Genomic DNA, 19,857 nt, shown 5'->3' on the forward strand with positions numbered 1-19,857 from the left:
TGTTTTATTCTTTTTCAAAAATGACAACAATTAAAAAAAAGAAAAAAAAGTAGTTGAATTGGACTTCAACTAATGACTTAATCTTTTTCAATGACCACACAAGACAACAATCACATTTTAAAATATTTGTTTGGAAACAATAACAGTCATTAATTCATTAACCATATTAAAGACTATGTTTTTTTTGTTAAACATACATTTGTGCTCACAATCTGCGCATGTAGATTAATACTGAAAAATTACTAAAACATTAATTTTCACTTTAAAGTGAATGAAAATTGAGATTTCATTTGTTCATTTGTTGTTGGTCTTTTGGCAGTTTTCTTCAATAAACCACACATTTATAAACTGGGTTTATTTACTATTTATTAATATTTACTCCTAACTTATTTACTGTTTATTTTAGTTTTTCAGCTGTATGTATATAATTGTTTAAAAAATACTTCCTGTTCATTTAGTGTTTATTAACTTTAGTCAAAGTTTTTATTTCTGTTTTATTACATACTTAATATATATTGTTAATTTACTTGAACCTGAAGTGTTTTATTTAGTGTTTATTTATTTTTTTACTCATTATGTGATTTACTGTGCTTATTTACTTATATTTTTCTATTTATTAAGTGTCATTATTTACTTTTTAGTATCTGTGTTTAATAACTATAATTATTAAATGTGTTTCTATACTATTTACTAACTGTGAGCATATACTACTTATACTCTTTATTATAGTCTATTAGCTGTGCTTATTTATTGGATCAGGACTGTACCAGTGTCAGGCCTGAGTCTGAACCAGGTTTAAAGGTTCTTGCAGTGTTATCTCTCAGGTCACTGAAACCAGGAGGAACCACCATCACATGTCCAGGAAAGAAATCAGGTCTGGATTAAAAAGTGTCCTGTACTGGAGATAGATTTACACTGTAAATCCAGATTGTGGTATCCGTTGCAAATGTCAAATCCGGTTACTCTGACACTTTGACCCGGAAACTGACACGACCCTGAAACTTGTCCCGACTGTCGTCATTACGCAGGTCTTCTGAGCCTTCGACTCTACACTCAATCGCCTGCTCGACGTTGAAGTCCTCTTTTGTCAAGAACAACTTGACTGCAACAAGAGGCTGCACATACTCGGGCTGTAAACACAGAGAGAGGCCAGGTTAACATGGTAACACTGTGTTCATAACAAAAACCATGATAAAGAGCTTTTGTACAAAATACTTTTTAAGTACAAAGTCTACAGACATCAAACACTAAAAATACATCAAATGAAAAGAAAGTAATTTTCCCACTTTTCAATCACCAATAATATGCAGCGATCGACTGTATCAAACGCAGTGGTCACTTACAGCACCAACAGAGCTATACAACAGCCAGTGAAGTGTAAGTGTAAAAGAGGATTAATCTGAAATGAGGTCCCTAACACATTTTCAAGGGTAGCTCAGTGGCAGAGCAAGTTGTCAACCTGAAAGTTATGGGTTAGATTCCCAGCTCTGCTAGTCTACATACCGATGTGTCCTTGGGCAAGAAACTTAATCCCACATTGTTTCTGATGGTTGTGCCTGCACCGTGTGGAATGGGAATGAAAGATGTGTGACAGAAATTGCATTGCGCATAGATTATTAATGCATGGGTATGAATGGATGAATGGCATAATTGTAGCAGCTTTGAGTGGTCATTAAGACAAGAAAGGTGCCATATAAATACAGACCATTCACCATTTTTCTTGATGGAAAACATAAGTGTGGTGCAGTATAATCCACATTAAGAAAGCTTGACTGATGAGTACTCACCTTCATTCAGTTTTGTCTACCTGAACAACATGGTGATGGAACATTAATAACAGCAGCATTAATGATAGTAACTATGCTGATAAGATGTTTCACAACACACACAGTCATTACTCACATGCGCTTTCTTGCCGTAGTATGGGAAGTACATTTTATCAAGTAGACCTTCTGTTGGGAAGTACTGCATGTGTAATGGACTGTCTCTCTACCAGAGGGAAAGCGAGAGAGAATAACCATAATAATCATCATTATCATCATCATCATCATCATCACAGTGTGTACATGCAAATGTGTGTGATCCACATACAAGAATTACATCTGTAACAATGTTAACTGCTAACTGATGTCATGATGACAAACTGAGTTAGGTTTGTTGGTCACCAAACATCACAGGTGCATTCTGGGAAGGCTGTGTGTGTGTTACCTTGGCAGTGCAGTTGATGTAGGGATTTCCTCGAGGTTTCAGTCCAATCACCTGTTGACAAAACACAATCATGATTTGACGTGGCTCATATTTATTTATTTATGGTGAAATTCAAATAGAACAAAAATCAAATGACAGAGGAAAAGCTCCAGGTGTGTCAACCTGCTGGTAACCATAGCAACCGTCAACACCTCAGGTATATGACACTCATGTGAGTCCAGCGTTGCACTCCTTCCTGGTTTTTCAGTCACTTCATCACAAACAACAACAAACATGTCACTGACCCGATTCATCTTGACAATGACGCACGGTTTTCCATCAGCGAATCCAAAGCTGTCGTCATGCTCACCAGAGCACTGTTGCAGTATGCTGCGTTTGAACTGGCAAACCTTCTTGGTGGGCTCATCGTTCTGTTCAGTGAATTGTCCGACCAGACACAAGTCATTGTGTGCCTGAACACTGTCGTTGTATTCTGTGAATGAAAAATGCATCCCCAAGATTAGGGTCTTTGTTTTCTAGGACAGACACTCGGAACCCAGACCCCTGAACCATAGACCTTGACCCCAAAATGTGACCCCTGACCCTTGCTCACGTTGAAGCAGGTGATTCATTTGTTGGATGTACTGTGTGTAGCTTGCTGGCTCACTGTGGTTGAATGAGATTTCCTCAGCGTGAGGACAAATCACCAAACCTGCACCAAAACAAACCATTAATCAATAATGAATAATCAATCACAATGAAAATCACATCACAAAAGCCTCACACCTGCAGTAGGTGTAGTGTGACCCACACCTGTCCAGTAGGTGAACAGGCACAGTTGACCTCAAACACACTAGCTAACAAAGTTCTGTTTATCCATGTTATATGTAATCCAGGGTTTTAAAAAGACATTTTTCAGTTTCATACAAGAAGGCTCTTTTTATGGAGGAGTTATTCATTTCTCAGTGAAAAATGAGTAGGCAAATCTAAAAATACTGATCGTATTTATTTTATTATTAGCAGCGACAGCATACTACTAGTGGTGGTGGACTACTCGTAATCTTCTGTGTTTCTCAATCCTGCTCCTTTTAGATGATTCCCTGCTCCAACACACCAGATTCAAATGAATAGGTCCTTACAGGCTTTTGCAGAGCTTGATGACAAGCTGACCATTTTAGAGCAGGAAAACATCTGAAACATGCAGGGCAGTGGGTCCCTGGGACCAGGATTGAGAGACCCTGGTTCAGATACGGACTGACTGCCATGGGATGTGCATTGAGTGAAAAACATGACTCACTGGTTACTGTTGCAAGAAAGGTATCATTACAATTTTGTTTAAAGAGGAATATATTCCCCTCTCTTGTCCTTGCTTACCTGGATTGGCAACACGTTCCTGATATCGGGGGACGTTCTCATCCAGAGTCTGTAACATGACCCACATAGTGAGCAAGAACAGTCCAGCCAAAAGGGCATAAAAGATGAGGTAGAAGAGGAAGATGAGACCTGAAAGAGACAATTCAAACACAAACTGGTTTAAAGTGCTCAATAGTTACTTTGGGTCACTGAATAATTCTGGATCAATCACAGAGTCAAGTGCACACCTGTAATTTTGATCCTCCTTCTCCAGATCAGAACCATGTGACACAATAATGTGAGTAATGTTTCAAAAGACAGATCTGGTCATGGAGAACATTCATTCAGACGTCATGTCCTCAAATTGGTAGTTTTAATTCGACGTGTGGCTGGACACTCTCACCACCACTTTACAACCATCAATAAATATTGATCAGGTTTTCTGTATCAAATTACATTTCAAATAAAATGACAGGTGGTGATCTCAATCCTGTAACTGTTATGTCATATGATCGCTGACGTAACACAGTGTAGGGCTGCACAGAATTAGGACAGTATGCAATATATGATAACATTGCAAAAAAATAAAATTAAATGCATTATTTTCATTCCAAAAACAGTTTTACAGTTTAACATCACTTACTACTTACATACATAGTTAAAAAAAGGGGAAACACATTTTCCATGAACACAAACATGATAGTTGTGGTATTAGGATGTTGCAGTATGAAGAGGATTTAAGAAAACGATTATAAAGCAAAACAAAAACAATCATCTCTCTTTATGGTAAATGTAGAAGCCTAGTTATGGTGTATGAGTCAATTAACACACAGTGTATATACATACATATATATATATATATATATATATATATATATATATATATATATATATATATATACATATATATATACATATACTGTATATGTATACACACACACAACACAATACATACAAATGTTATGCATGTTAATATGGTGTAATCGTAAATGTTCGATATATTGTGCACACCTAATACATCTTGATACCGTTTAATTAACCAATAATAATTTAATGAACAATATTAGCATTTATAAATAACACACGACCAAAAATCACGTGCGCTCGCGCGCTTACCCCAGCTGCGGGCGGTGCGACCCAGAAACTCTCCGCTCCTCGTATTGTAAATCGAATCCATGAAGGACTCTTTCGTTTCCTTCATCTCCTTCGTCTCTTCTTTCTTTCCATCCTTCTTGTCTTGTTCAGGCTCCTCTTTCATCTCGACATTTTTAACCTCTGTCTCCTTCGCTTCCTCTTTCCTTTCCTCGTTCCTCTCCTCCTTCCAATCCTCCTTCGGCTCCTGGTTCTGATGCTCCGGACTGGACGACATGCTGACCGGGTTCCACGCTAATCAGCACCGAGAACCGTGATGAGTGAGCGGAGCCGAGCGTACCGTGGCTGCGCGCGCGCACACACACAGAGGTTTGCACAGCTATTCTTGTGAGGGCAGTGCGTTGACTTCCATTAATTTAACCTTAAACACTTAACGACTAACCTTTACCTAACCACAATTCATCTTATCAATCTTAACCCTACATTTAACTGGAGTCTCAGAAATTAGGTTCTGCCTCATTAGGACCAGATGTTGGTCTCCATGAGGACTACTGGTCCTGGCAAGGTCTGTTTATGTGTTTATGCCAGAAAAGGTCCTAAAGAGGTAACACGTCCACACACGAGCTGCTACACAACAACACGCGTGCGCAATGCAGAGCCCCGGGGGTCGCTGAACTGCTTTGTACTCAGATTAGTTTTCATATTTTCCATAATAATAACAATAATAATAATAATAATAATAATAATAATAATAATGATAACAACAACAACAATAATCATAATAATAATAACAATAATAATAATAATAATAATGATATATCTGTAGATCTCATATGCCTCTGTGTTTGTCTAGTATCAATCAATGAATTGCTAATATTTTTTTACATTCTGCTCCTAATTCAAAATCAGACCAATAGAAACAGCTGCTCTGTAGAACTATGGCATCAGAGCTCACCAGCATGTCACATGACTACACTGATGGCATGTCACTGGATAAAAACAGGGCAGTATTGGTAACAAGGAAATAAACCAAGGGCTGTTTTTTTTCTTTTTTTACAGCAGAGAGGTGATGACATCACCTCCAGAAAAGCCATGACATCATCTGTAATGATACATCACTGCCCGCTTCTCCTACTTCTTTTGCGCAACGTCCTCACGATCTGAAGAGACAACCCTGTAGTGGACAGAACCCTCTGTGCAGCTTTAAGGTTTGTCAGAAGAGCTGTGACATCACATGATGTAACTGTGATAAAACATCATGTGACGTCCTGCCAGATGATGCCATCATCAGCATCATGTAGGCGATGAAGGAGGAAGAACAAATCATCTGTTCACACACACACACAGAAATAAATATTCCCTCCTCCCCTCTCCTCTCAGCAGCAGGGGGAGGAGTCAGCAGGGTGAGGATGCTGCCAGGTTGCCGTGGTTTCAGCCTCTTGTTTCTTGTGGTGACTATCTTGTCGGGGATATGTGTGTGTGGGGCTGAAGGGTGAATGTGTGTGCATGTGTGTGTGTGTGTGTATATGTGATTCTTACAGCTGTGAGGATATATGATCGTAGGACAGAGGAGACGAGGGGAGGAGGCAAGGAGAGGAAGAGCAGAGGTGTCAGGGATTATCATCGCTGCAGTGAGTCGCCGTTTTCTCTGAGCTGCAGATCTGTGACGACAGCAGGAATCTTCATCAGTTCATTATCGATTCTGCACAGGGTGGATAGAAGGAGGCAACGAGATACCAAAGGATATAGTTAAGCCGACAGTGACGAAGGGAAGGCGACAGTGAAGGAGACGGTGGAGGAGGGATGGATGGAGTCTGAGTACTCAGTGATCCACCGGTAAGCTGCTTCCATCCTTCCTCTTTATTTGCTTGATCATTCTCACCTTGTCTCTATGTCGTCGATTGTGTCAATAAAGACAGTTCAAATCAGATCTGACTCATTCATTCCCAGCTGCTGTTGAAATCAGTAGCTTCAACATGGCCGCCATCTTGAATCACAGCTAAGAGCAAAGTTACTGATTATAATTCACCTTCATTTTAAAGCGGGCTGTTTTTTTTAAATTACTATTTTAGCTCAAAGATAAATGAATGTAAACAAAGTAAGTTAGCATGAGGATAAAGAAGGATAAATGATAAATACACCTGGCATGTTTGTGAGGGTCAAAAGTCAGACAGGAAGTGAATCTGATCAATACCCGTTTTTATGTTTCTATTCAACGATTACAAGTGGTTGGAGCAAGTGATTGACAGGTGTGACTGAAACAAGGCAGAGTCTCAGGGTCATAGGTCATGATCAGTTTTTCATCAGAAAAAATCAAGACACTACATGAAAATAAAATCTGATTCAAATCACAGGTGATAAACTCCAGGTCTTCTTTCCCTGAATCCCTGCTGCTTGACTGTTTCCTATCCTTGCTTCCACTCTCTGATTCAGCTCCTTCTTTCCTATCCTGGTTTTTCTCTTGCTTATTCTTCTCTTTTTCTGTACAGGAAGCATTACATCATACTCCTCTGAGAGATGCTACTGTTGCTAGGTTACCACCAGCTGACTCCCTGATCCATTTTTAGAGGGAAGATGAGAGACGGAGAGGTGGGGGAGGGGAATGATAGACGCGCACGCACACACACACACACACACACACGGATTAAGAGGCTAACAAGTGTAATAACTAGCTTCAGTGTTAGGGCCGGCCCATTATTACCACATCTGTGGAGAGCCGCTTCACACATTTTTGCAAATCTGTGGTTCCGTTCATACTTAAACAAGGATCCATATCACTTAGCGTTCCACACATGCCTACCTAATCTCATATGTCATTACAGAAGCAGTCATTTCTCACCAGGGAATCTTTGTTTGTTGAGTGTGCGGGTACTGGCAGACCTCTGATTTGTCTTGCTTGTCTCTTTTGGCCAACAAGAGTTTGCTATTAAATGGACTGGAAAGTGCTGTGTTACAGGGAGCCTGCATGTGCAGTCAGCACAAATATGGTTTTACAGAGAATCAAACTGGAGATTCATCCGTCAAGGGTCTAAGTGGACCAGTGCGGATATGGGCAGATGACGAAAATGTCAATTATTCGGACCCTATCGTACATCTGCTGGCATGTTACAGGAAGCTACAGTATTTGTATATTATTTTCATGTAACGAGTTCTGCTCAAGCCACATGGTTTGTGTAGAGGTTAGCACTCTTGCCTTTCAAGCACGAAGACCCGGGTTCCCGACCTGGTCAATCTCGGGCCTTTCTGTGCAGGGTTCTCCGGTTTCCTTCCACAGTCCAAAAACATGCAGATGTGGGGATTAGACAACTCCCTGACTAAGTTTGAGTGGATGGTTGTTTGTCTCCATGTGGCCCTGTGATGGGCCTTATGTCAGCTGGGATTGGCACCAGTGCGACCCTGGCCTTCTCTTTCCAGTTTTCCAAGTTTTTTTGAGCCATAATTCGGTCAAATATTTTTTCTTTCCTGTCATTAAAACTAAAACAAGTAGTGTAAAAGGTGTTCCACTCACCTGCTTGTGTCCGATGTTCCTCTCAGGTCTCTGCGGAGTCATGACGTACCAGCAGGAATCATCTTCCTTCCGGAGGTTTTTTCAGTATGTGGAGGATAGTGGCCTTCGAACATACGATGGTTTGGTGATTCAAAATGCTTCAGACATTGCTAGAGAAAGTGACCGTATTCGTAATCAGACCAACTGGACCTACCTGCAGGAAAAACACCAGAAGAAGAGACGGCAGGAAGATGCAATCAAGAGGTAGAAAATACAAACACATGAGTCTTCTGACGTCACAGGCATGAATTCATTCTAAACTTCATCTTAACCATCAATACCATCCATCCAAACACATGAGTGCTTGGTTTTTCATTGTGGTTGGTTGATGATTGATGGTGGTTGGTTGTTGGTTGTCAGTTAATGAGTGTTGGTTGATGTGTGCCGGTTCATGATCCCTGGTTTTCAGTTGTTGGTTAATTACTTGATTAGTGTTGGATCATGATTGTTGGTTTTAAGGTCCTGGTTAGAGCAGGGCTAGTGGTCGGTGTGTTCTTTGAGAGCATTCTACTTTTATAAAATGTTGTCTTTGTGAATGATGATTGTTCGATCTGTCTTTCCATCCATTCAGGATTGGTGAAGATGTTGCCATGGTAACGGACACATCATACTCTGGGAAACATTTCAGAATGGGCTTCATGACAATGCCAGTGCCGCAAGACAGACTGCCCCCCGCAAGCCAGGGCTTCACGGTTCGATCTCAGTCCCTCCACTCTGTGGGTGGAGGAGAAGACGACTCCAACCACAACCGAAAACAACCCCCGCCCAAACCGAAGAGGGACCCCAACACCAAACTGAGCAGCAGCTCTGAGATGGTGAATGGGGGATCTGGAACCATCAGGAGAGACCACCAAGAGACCAAAGAAACAGCAGATCAAGTGGAGGGTGAGGACAGCTCCTGTTGTCTCACAGGATGTTGTAAAATGATTTTATTGACGACTACTTTGTGTCTGAAGAAGCTAAATAATAAATCTGTCTATTAATTAGTGACTGCTCTATAAACTGCCCCTGGGGACAAATAAATTGTATTGAATTTTATTGAATGGCATGTCACAAGTGTGAATGTAGCAGGAAGTTACAGAGGAGGTGATGTCATCAGTTGCTGTCTGTCTGTTTGTCTGCAGCTCAGTGTCCTTACTACTCTGAAGATTACAAGAAGCTCCCTCCACCTAAACCGAAGAGGAACCCAAACACTCAGCTCAGCACTTCCTTTGATGAGTCCTACATCCATAACCATGGCAACAAGAAGTATTCCTCACGGCGGGATAAATCTTCATCCCAGAATCAGAGTCCAGTATCCAGAGACATGGATGACGAGGAACCAGTTTATATTGAGATGGTGGGAAACATCTTACGTGAGATGAAAGGTCAGGAAGTGGTGGAGGATGAACAGAATGAGTCAGTGTATGAAGAGATGAAGTACCCAATGTTGGAGGACTTTCTGCAGGACACTCACTCTGCCATCATGGATCCTGAAATGTGGTCCCGTGGATCTCTGTGTGACATCCCTCCACCCTTCCCCAACCTCTTGACTCCTCGGCCACCATTGCTTGTCTTCCCCCCTGCCCCTGCTCAATGCTCCCCCAACTCTGATGAGTCCCCCCTCACACCCTTAGATGTTACCCGGTTGCCCATGTTAGAAAATGTCTCCATTAGCAAATCGAGTGGGGCTGAGCATGCACAGCCCTCCACCCGCCGCCGCAAAGACAGGGATCGGGAGCGAGACAAAGACAGAGACCACTCAAGCAACCACACCATCACGTCCTCTGGCCGTTCATCGGCTCCACCTCTTCCGTCCAACCTATACAAGTCGTCTGATTCTGCCCACGGTGGTCATGGTTACCCCCGTAGCCAATCAGCATGTCCATCTCCAGTCAGCATGGGTCGTTCCCTTACCCCTCTGAGCCTGAAGAGGCCACCACCGTATGACACACTGATGGCTGGAGGAAGCATGCCTTGCTTTTCATCATCATCATCCTCACACAAAGTGGGGGAGTCAAAACTCAGTGACTCATCCCCCACCCACAGCTCCATGCAGAATGTGTCAGTGAGGTCACAGACACCAGCAAGCCCTTTGAATGAACTCAACAGCCTGTTTACTTCAGGTAAACAGGTGGTAAAGAGAGGTTCAGGAAGCAGGAAGAGCAGGGAGGGTGAAGGTAAGTCCTCATAACATCGGTCTCCAAATCATCCAGATTTAAACCATGACCTTCACAAACCAAACTTTCTCCCTCATTCTTTATGTGTGTCCAGGTTCAGTCAAATTCACCTTTTACCACCAGGTCATTTGATTGTCAATTTTCATCCTCTGAGAACAAATATATCTGAGTTATGAACCAATCACACTTGACCTGTCCCTTTTTTTTAAAAAAAAGCTCTAGTTCTTTTCCCATATTTTGTCTTAGGTGATTTTTCATTTTTGTCTGGGCAGCTAATTCTTTGTCATGGTAAGTGTTTTGAAGCTTTTTTCCTTCTTTGATTTTTAACCTTACATTACCTGTGTGTTTGCTGCATCGCAGCAGATTACAGGTCTCTGCCCAGACAAGACAACAAAGACAGAGACGGACGAGCTAGTCCAGGATCCAGCAGGATGGGGAGATCATCTGTTAGCCCCACCATGATGCTGTGTGGGGGAGGGGGAGGTGGAGGTGAGTAAGGCCACACAACAACACCACAAGGAGAAGGAGACTTGTGGTCCGCAAAAAAAAAAAATAAATCATGTGAGATGATGTCTCTGAAGCCAATCAGAATAAGATTCTTCATGTGATGAATAAAAAGTACAGTTGCTGAGAGACCAGGTGTCAAATATGTCACTTGCGAGTGATGCAAGATGAAATATCCCATTGAGTATTTAAATACCTATTTATGTGTTACCATCGTAACCCACAACATCATCATCATCGCATAAACACACAACAAAGTAGGGGTGGGAATCACAGGGTACCTCACAGTACTATACGTGACACATGGTCCACGATACCAATAATATCGTGACACAAAGTAAAAAGTGCAGGATTTCTCTATTTAGTCACAACATGGTTAACAAAGTGCATAAAGTCTATGTATTGAACGTGGATGGAGAATCTCATCACGTAGCTTTCTAGCTTTCTCCATCATTATACCGCTGTAAACACCTTCTTCTTCGGCCAGGTAACTTCAGTGCAAGTTTCCCTCATTTATTTTAACAATGCCAACGTGAGGAGACATGAGGTAGCGACGCCTGGTGAGTGAAACTGGCAAGGACTGTTTGTGACGTATCAGTTATCACTCTGCGCTACATATCACCAAATCGATACTTTGACTCACCTCTACAACAGTGACAAATTACAGTGTTACGCAACTTGTAACTAGTAAATAATGAGTTTGATAAAAGGTCTGAATATGGGTGATCTGTATCTAATGTGTCTGGGTTTGTGAATGTGTGAGTGTAATCCAGTGTCATCATACTGACCCTGTTTTGAGAAGATCATTCACAGGTGAACATCAGGTGTTGTCTCTTTGTCTGATTTTTCCAGAATCAAAGGCCGTTTGTAAACTCGGCCGCTCAGCCTCGACGTCAGGGGTTCCTTCACCAGGTGGAACACCTCAACGTCACCTGCATGAAGCGCATCACCTCGCCCTCAGCCAGGTACACCTGTGAAACACTTGTTCATCTGTGTGTGTGTGCGTGTATGTGTTTGTGTGTGTGTTTATTATAAATGACTTGTATTTCACACAGGATTCAACTTCATTGAATAACAGAACATAAAACATTATAGGCGGACAGAAGCTGCGATGCACCAGCTGACTGACAACTCAACTGTAAAACCAGTCAACATGTAAATGAGTAAACATGAGACATGTAAACAAGTAAATATGTTTTCTTTTTACATTGTTTAAGGACTTTTTGTAATTGTACTTTTGTGGAAAACATTTGCTGTTTAAAAGTATTTTGTCTTAAAAACGAAAATAAGTAACACTTTATACTAACTCAACATCGCCATTGGAGCTAACGTCAAACTAACATTAAACTAACACTGTGTAAGGGATTAAATCTCATTTAAATGTTTGTATATGGACCACACTCACAGACAAATTCAACCCATCAACAATTAACAAGTAACCACAGCTCATTACTATTAAAGTTTTAACTACCACCTCCACCAAACTAAAGCGAGTGGGAGTGCTGACATCATGTTTCGATGAGCCAATGTTGGATTTAATGTCTCAAACACTAATCTACCCAAACAACCGTTGAACAGACAAGAAGGGGGTTACAATCCAAACCCTAACCTGTTATAACGTCAAGATGTTTGCATCCAAAATGTGAACATTATGGTCTTCACCACAGACATTATATAACACTGAGACTGTACGGTGTAATCTCTGGCCAGAAAATGTGTAGCATGTTGACTGTCCATCAGGGGGGGACTGGTAAACGTAAGGAGTTTACGTTCTCAATCATATGGAAGAGTATTAGGGCCACATGTTGAAAGAAAGTAAAAAAAAACCTAAAACAGCATGAATTCTGAGATTAACGTCAGAATTCTGAGAAAAGTCAGAATGCTGAGATTAACGCCAGAATTCTGACTTTACTCTTATAATTCATGCTGTTTTTATCTTCTTCCTTTTTTCATGCAGCCCTAATACTCTTGCGTACAATCACTAGTTTCAGGTCTTCTTAAAGTAAGCATGATGTCCATTTTGTAAAGCATCATATCAGCATATCACAGTGATGTCACAGTTGGGGATGTCACGGATAGTCTGAGCAGGGAAACTGGTTGATATGAAAAACAGATGAGGACGAGGGACATATGATACACCAGGACAGGTGAGAAGATGAGACACAGATGCAGGACGGCAGGAAATGGAATCTGAAACTAGAGGAAAAAAATGATATTAAACACAAATATGAAAAACTGCAAACGAGCTGAAATGTGATCCAGCAGAGAGAAATGTGAGCAAGTGATACTGACAGGAAGTGCAAGTCGTCAAATCATCATTGATAAGACAAGAGAATGTGAATTTCTGTGTCACTGTTAACAAACATTTCATTCACACTATAACGCAAGCAGAATGAGCTGAAAATGATATCACAATGACAATTCTTCACAGAATTTCAAAATAAAACCTGTCCGTGTTGACAATAATAAACAATTGTAATAAAAACACATACTGTATATGATGCAAAATGAATCAATTAATTTAACAAAAACAAACTGTCCTGATATTGAGTGGTAGGTTGTGTGGAAACCACACAAAATAAAATCTCAGTTTCTATTTGTCCGCATTAAAATACTAAAATACAAAATAGAAATAGTCCAAATGCATTTTAAAATATGGACGTAGTCTTAAAGTAAACATTACATTCAGCCCATGATGGTTTAAGGCTTAGTGAACAGCTGAATAAACAAAGATTTGAACTCAAATCAAAGGATCAATAATTATAAAGTACATGATTATCAGAATCCTGTTGCCGTTTCAATTCAGATCTCTGCAGCATCATCTCATTACACGTTCACCTGCTGCTCAAACCATATTCACCAACAAACCCACACTTTTGTCTTCCGTTGTTTGTTCACTCTTTGTTCATAATCGCGTGAATAAAATGATGATTAAAATATTTAATCTCACAAATCCATAAATTAAATTTAAACCTCAGCATTATTTTGTAAACATTTTATTATCTGAATGTTAAACACAAATGTAAATGTTAAAGAAGCGGAAACTGAGTTTAAATAAACTAAAGTCTGAAGTTACATCTGTCTGTCTGCCTGTCTGTCCATCTCTCTGTCTGTCTTTCTGTCTGTCTGACTCGCCTTATTTGACAAAATTCAAAATGTCTGAAAATGCTTTTAAAATTGCTTTTCTTTTGTTATTAATCTCATAATGAACACACAGATTCACAACATGAACATGAATAGATTTCCAAAATGAGCAAATGAAGATATATATATACAGATGCACAACATGAGCACACAGAAACACACACACACGAACACTCACATATACAGTATGAGCACACAGATACACTCACTCACATACACACATAAATGAACACACACAGATTCACAGACAAACATGTGGCGCTGTGACTGTGACTGACAGGATGTCGGTATGTTGACGTCATAGATGCCGTGGCTCTGTGGAGACCCCACCATGATGGAGATGATCGAGAAGAAGCGAGTTCTGTGTCGAGAGATCAAAGCTCGTCAGCGGCCTGAGAAGAACCTGTGTAAACAGGACAGTATGCCCATCCTGCCCAGCTGGAAGAAGAAACATCCACCGCCATATTCAGCCCCAGCCACCGCTGGAGCCACAGGACACACCACGGTGTTCTGGGACACTGCCATCTGAAACACAGCTACACACACACACACACACACACGCATACACACACGTAGCATAGACCACCTGAACAATGCAGAAACACCTGCTGCTGCTGAGGATGATGATGATGATGAAGCAGCCATTAGGCCACACCCACCACACAGGTTCATCATGATTTAAAGAATCATCGTCTCTGGTTGACTTTATGTAATTGTTTGATTGACAGTTTCAGCTGTGGTTAAAAATATCACTGAACCTGCATAAAAGCAGAATTACCAGGAACTATGAGAGGTTAAAGATAGTGTTCACTAAAGCCCCTTTTCCACTAGCGCGGCACCACTCACCTCGCCTTGGCACGGCACTATTATTTTGCGTTTCCACTGCGATGGTACCCGACGGACCTTTCAGCTGATGAGCTGCTTGAACCAGGAAGCTGTAGCATCTCTTCTGCTTTGGTAGGAATGCATCATATTCCTATTAGTATACCAGAGCCTTTAATCTCCAACAATTACCAAGGAAATGTCTAAAATGTCATCATTTATCCGAGGAGTCTGATGTATTTAGCGACAGCACCGCGGAAAGCCTGTGATCGCGAGCTGCATCACAAACCCCTGCCGCTGTATTTCAGTCCAGTGACTGTGTCAGACGTCAGAGTCTGTGCTCCGGTCATGCAGAAAGTACTGAACAAATAGTTTTAATTAACTGATTCTAATGATTCAGTTATACTGAAAACAACTGCTTTTCAAGTCAATAGTTTGTTTGTGTCAGTTTTATGCAGCCGTGCTGTGATGACTCCGCCCACGTTGAAGAGGTACTATTTCGTAATGGAAAGAGTTGAGCCAAGCCAAGCCGTGCCGTGCCGAGGCGAGCTGGGACCTTGTAGTGGAAACACTGCAAAAAAAAGAGTCCAATTAAATGATGATGTTTTGAATTAAAGAAAATAAAGCCATTGAACAAAAAGCAAATTAATAAATGTACAAGCAGTGAATTAAAATAACTATCAATCAATCAACAAAGGCATGGGTTTAAAAAAACAAAACAGTAGTAGAATAAACATAGAATTCACAGACAGATGTTACATTAATAACATATGAAAACATTCTCACATTTTACAAAGGCATGTGTACTAACAAATCCATTGGTGTTTTTGAAAGTGAAGCATATTTTAAACGTGTTATTGCAATAATTAATTGTCATCGTCATTTGTCGTTTTGGAAAACAAAAAAAACAAAAAACGATCACAGTTATATTTTCTTTTTGTAAAAAAGAGAATCAGCTGAGAAGACTCACACACGCACACACACGCACACAGACACACACAGGTGTAGCACGTGTTGTCTTTTTACTGTTATTTTTGTATGCGACTGCTGTAAAAGACTCAGATGTTTTTTAAAAAGTTGTGAAGCACAATGCTGTAAAAACAGAAAACTTTATAAACTCTTCACTGTGTGAAAAAAAACAAAACAAGGACCCGGGTTCTGTTGTTAAAAAAAAAAGTTTTTATAATTGAATTTAATGTGTGACACGTTTATGTGTGTGAGAGAAGGAGATGTTTAAAATATTTTATATTTAAAAAAAAACACAACAACAACGACACTTTGTTTCAATGACAAAAAGAACTATTTTAAAAAGAGAATATTTATGTGAGCTGTTGTTTTCATCCGCTGTCCCTGAAATTCCAGATTAACTCCAGATTAACACATTTGACAAAGAGTCAGTTTGTTTTGTTCATCGTCATTATTACCATTCAGTGTCAAATCAGTTTTTGGGGACAGTGGATAAATGATGGACGTCTGAAAAAAAAGAAATGCGTTGATGAAACCATGTGCAGTGTATTGATTGACGTGAAAGAGGTGATTGATTAGTGATGTCATGAAAAAGATAAACAGAGTGATGATGAGCCGTGTGATGACAAAACACTGAGGAATTGATGCCGCGGTGGTGAAAACAGTTTCAGTCTCATGTTTGTCCCGTAATCAAATGTTTTGAAAAATCACAAAGTGTTGACTTGTTCAACTCAAACTTGAAAACAGTTTGTTCGCATTTGATTTAACGACATTCATTTTCTGACTGATGAATATAATAAAAAATATCACTGAGACGTTGAGACTTTCTTTTCTTTCTTTCTTACTTTCTTTCTTTCTTTCTTTCTTTCTTTCTTTCTTTCTTTCTTGCAGAGGTGTCAAACTGGCAGTCCGTGGGCCACATGCAGCCCCCCCAATCGATTACATGGGGCCCATTACTTAATATCATCCTCTTCTTAACCTATTCTTCACATGTGTTCATTTACTTTACTTTGGAATTCTGTGAAATATCACCATGAATATCTTTATTGTGATGTCATGATTGAATATTGGTTATAATTTAAGATCATATTTCCCACTCGCTACCTAGGTTATAATAGTTTTGGATTATTCTAGGGCTGCAACTAACAATTATTATTTCCCAGACATGGAAATGATGATCTTCTTGAATGTGAATCTTCTTAGGTTGTCCACAGTCCAAAATTATTCAGTTTTAATGATTTCTTTGTCAAATGGAGCCAAGAAACCAACCACCATAATTAATTTAGTAATCAATTAATAATAAATGCAGCCCTAGATTATTCCTTAGTTTTAGTTTTATTTAAACTTGTTGTTTTTAAAACTAGGTAGTTTTAATATTTTGGTGCAGAGCAGGAATAGTAAGTAAATTAAACCAAGGAGGTTGAAGATGGAGCTGCTGGACAGGAGGAAAAGCGGAAGACCACAGAGAAGGTCCATGGATGTAATGAAGGAAGACATGAGGACAGTTAGTGCAATAGAAGAGGACACAAGGGAGATGCCAAAAGAAAAAGGAGAATATATTATTTTTCTTTGTAAATATCAAAACTGGAAAGAGAATATGCTGACACCTTTTAAATACTCACATAATCAAGTTATAATTAATTCTAATTTTCCAACAATGAATATATCAATCAAAAACGTACAGCAAATTAATGTCTACTGACTTTTTTTCTCCCCAAAATAAATCATATTCTTAATTCCAGTCGAACTTAATCAGACACAGGATAAAATGAAAACAGTGCTCTAGTGCGCCATCGTGTGTTTTGTGGCACTGTTACAGCTATTTATTTGCCAATTATAACAAATATGATCTTTAGGTGTGTTTGTAATATCCATTCCGTATCCTCTCTGTTTATTTGTTATGGCTTTTGCAGATGTTTCGAATTGGGAGAGGGAAGATGGTGAAGGATTTATAGCTTTACTTTTTTTGGGGGGTTGAGGGTTATGTGTTGTGCAACTGTGGTTAATTCACTCAACACTGGGAAAATTAGGATTGTGAAATGATGTGTGTGTGTGTTTGTGTTTGTGAGAGACAAACAGACGCAATCTGTTGAGTCCTCGTTCAGTTATTTATTATTATATACTTTGAGTTAAAGAGCTTCATTCAGCAACCTTTAGAACTGCTCATTCTCAGGATCAGGAGCAGGATGTGACATGTACCAAAAGCCAGGCCTGTACTGTAACTGTATTATTGCTAAATCTACAGATGTTGATGACTCCTTTCTGTAAAAAATAATACGGAAACAATTTCGCATTTATTTTTGTATCATGACATCGATTGAATAGATTAGGGAGTAATCTTAACTCTCACTTTTTTAATGCTGCTAAATCTGTCTACTCGCTTAACTGCAAAGATATTATTTTTTACTACTTTTAATCCAGAAAATTGTGCTTTTGAACGCCAGATGAACTTTACCATCATTTATGCAAAAATGCTTTATTCACAAACAAAAAAATTGCTAAATAACAACCTAAGATCGATCCTTTTCTACTGGAACTAAAATCCATTATATACATTCAGTAACAAAATTACTGAGTCATTATGAAAAGTTTTCCCCTAAAGTCTCTCACTGACCATTTTTTTAAGAAAATTCTTTCTGTACCCATCTTTTTTAAAACTATATCTTTGTAATGATTTATTATCATTATCATTATCATAATCATTATTATACAATATTTTGATCGGTCTGCATATTTCAATGTGGTACCTTGTTGGTTCTGTATACATAAAAAAATAAAAAAATAAAATAAACTTCACCCACTGGCCACTAAGAGGCGCCATTGTAGCGTGTATTAATCACTTCAAGGTTTTGGCTCACAATGAAAACAGAGAGGTGACAAAAGAAGTTTAACACTTTAGTATGAATTATTCATTCAGTGGCGATGTTGCTGTTTAATCACTGACCAAGAAAAATCTACCACTGTCACAGTGTAAAAAATAAATAAATATATACAATTCAATGTAAAAGTCACAGTCACAGTAACGATCGTCTCTTCAGTCTCAAGGGAGAGAAAACGTACATTTAAAATGTTTAAGGCTAAAAACCAACACAGAGATATTGAGACACATGTTTTTTTGAGCTGGGTACTTTAACTAAGTCCAGAACAAATGGTTTAATTTGTGTCATCTTGGTTTATTCTGTGAAATTGTGTAAATGCTTTTATAAACAATCACTGCCGAGTTATTCTTCCTCTAATGTCCTTACAACCTCTGCATTTTCCAGTGACATAAAATAAAACTGCATGCATTTGCTGCTACAGTTCTTTAGAGGAAGTACAACATCCTATCATGTTGTATTGTTTACAGAGGCTGTTTGTTTTCTCCACAAATAATACACTTCCTCTGTCACCAGAACTGACACAATGAGCTAATTGATCTCCAGACCTTTTCTTGTTACATTACATTACATGTCATTTAGCAGACGCTTTTATCCACAGCGACTTACAACGGAATTGAGTACAATCAGCCAGGGGTGGAGTCGAACTTGTGAACATTGCGACCATGATGTCTATTGCACACAGGGTACCAGTCTTGACCACTGAGCCACTCCACCCCATGTAACAAGCCCCTGACTATGTTTTGTGCTTCTCCAGCTATTCATCATCAACATCATCATCATTATTATTATTATTATTATTCCACGCCTTAAAGACTGAGAAGACATTTGCATTAGATTTGTGTGTCTTCTGTGTGGACACGTTGCTTCATAAATGTTTGGAGCAGCCAAAAATGAAGCAAAAAAAACAACAACATAAGATGTGATATAACATATGAGTAGAATTGGAACATATTTCTGATTGCTTAAAATGGAGAACTTCACCTGCGATCTTCATCAACATAAAACTGAAAGTGTCATTTTCAGAGTATCTGTGTGAGATGGATAAAATGAGATGCAAACATTATTTTCTTACACCAAAAAGGCAGAAAAAAAACTTTAACGTGTAATTCATCTTTTGTTGCTATAACGACGTTTTTGTTGTAATTATGATTTCAAGGATGTAATCGGTCTTCTTGAAAACAATGAGTCAGTAAACTTGCAGGGA

The 19,857-nt window shown here is 39.3% G+C and overlaps 2 protein-coding genes across 5 annotated transcripts; one reads left to right on the forward strand and one right to left on the reverse strand.

The window, feature by feature from the left end:
- Nucleotides 1-3: 3 nt before the first annotated feature.
- On the reverse strand, nucleotides 4-4,988 carry LOC122773381 (sodium/potassium-transporting ATPase subunit beta-3-like). The gene is made up of 7 exons (XM_044032022.1): nucleotides 4,657-4,988; nucleotides 3,562-3,690; nucleotides 2,801-2,899; nucleotides 2,493-2,680; nucleotides 2,209-2,259; nucleotides 1,903-1,989; nucleotides 4-1,130 (listed from the first exon to the last, which is right to left on the reverse strand). Exons 1-7 carry the CDS (start codon nucleotides 4,907-4,909, stop codon nucleotides 960-962), a joined length of 978 nt encoding a protein of 325 aa, XP_043887957.1. The 5' UTR covers nucleotides 4,910-4,988; the 3' UTR covers nucleotides 4-959.
- On the forward strand, nucleotides 4,944-14,635 carry nyap2a (neuronal tyrosine-phosphorylated phosphoinositide-3-kinase adaptor 2a). 4 transcript variants are annotated; one of them, XM_044032019.1, is made up of 9 exons: nucleotides 4,944-5,001; nucleotides 5,692-6,263; nucleotides 6,343-6,468; nucleotides 8,167-8,383; nucleotides 8,751-9,064; nucleotides 9,304-10,338; nucleotides 10,699-10,827; nucleotides 11,695-11,807; nucleotides 14,291-14,635. In XM_044032019.1, exons 4-9 carry the CDS (start codon nucleotides 8,181-8,183, stop codon nucleotides 14,513-14,515), a joined length of 2,019 nt encoding a protein of 672 aa, XP_043887954.1. In that variant the 5' UTR covers nucleotides 4,944-5,001; nucleotides 5,692-6,263; nucleotides 6,343-6,468; nucleotides 8,167-8,180; the 3' UTR covers nucleotides 14,516-14,635. The 4 variants fall into 4 exon arrangements, with proteins under 4 accessions (XP_043887954.1, XP_043887953.1, XP_043887956.1 ...); XM_044032018.1 differs by having other exon boundaries at nucleotides 5,692-6,468; XM_044032021.1 differs by lacking the exon at nucleotides 14,291-14,635 and adding an exon at nucleotides 11,898-12,673 and having other exon boundaries at nucleotides 5,692-6,468.
- Nucleotides 14,636-19,857: the final 5,222 nt, after the last annotated feature.

The sequence above is a fragment of the Solea senegalensis genome, linkage group LG8 (genome assembly GCF_019176455.1).
Source record: "Solea senegalensis isolate Sse05_10M linkage group LG8, IFAPA_SoseM_1, whole genome shotgun sequence".
Classification (NCBI taxonomy): domain Eukaryota; kingdom Metazoa; phylum Chordata; class Actinopteri; order Pleuronectiformes; family Soleidae; genus Solea; species Solea senegalensis.

Coding starts and splice junctions, on each gene's coding strand:
- nyap2a (XM_044032018.1), top strand. CDS start 8,181: ATGACGTACCAGCAGGAATCATCTTCCTTCCGGAGGTTTTTTCAGTAT. Junction 8,384..8,750: donor CAGGAAGATGCAATCAAGAG/GTAGAAAATACA, acceptor CCATCCATTCAG/GATTGGTGAAGATGTTGCCA. Junction 11,808..14,290: donor ATCACCTCGCCCTCAGCCAG/GTACACCTGTGA, acceptor TTGACGTCATAG/ATGCCGTGGCTCTGTGGAGA.
- LOC122773381 (XM_044032022.1), bottom strand. CDS start 4,909: ATGTCGTCCAGTCCGGAGCATCAGAACCAGGAGCCGAAGGAGGATTGG. Junction 3,691..4,656: donor TCGCACCGCCCGCAGCTGGG/GTAAGCGCGCGA, acceptor TGTCTCTTTCAG/GTCTCATCTTCCTCTTCTAC. Junction 2,260..2,492: donor TCATTGTCAAGATGAATCGG/GTCAGTGACATG, acceptor TTTTGTCAACAG/GTGATTGGACTGAAACCTCG.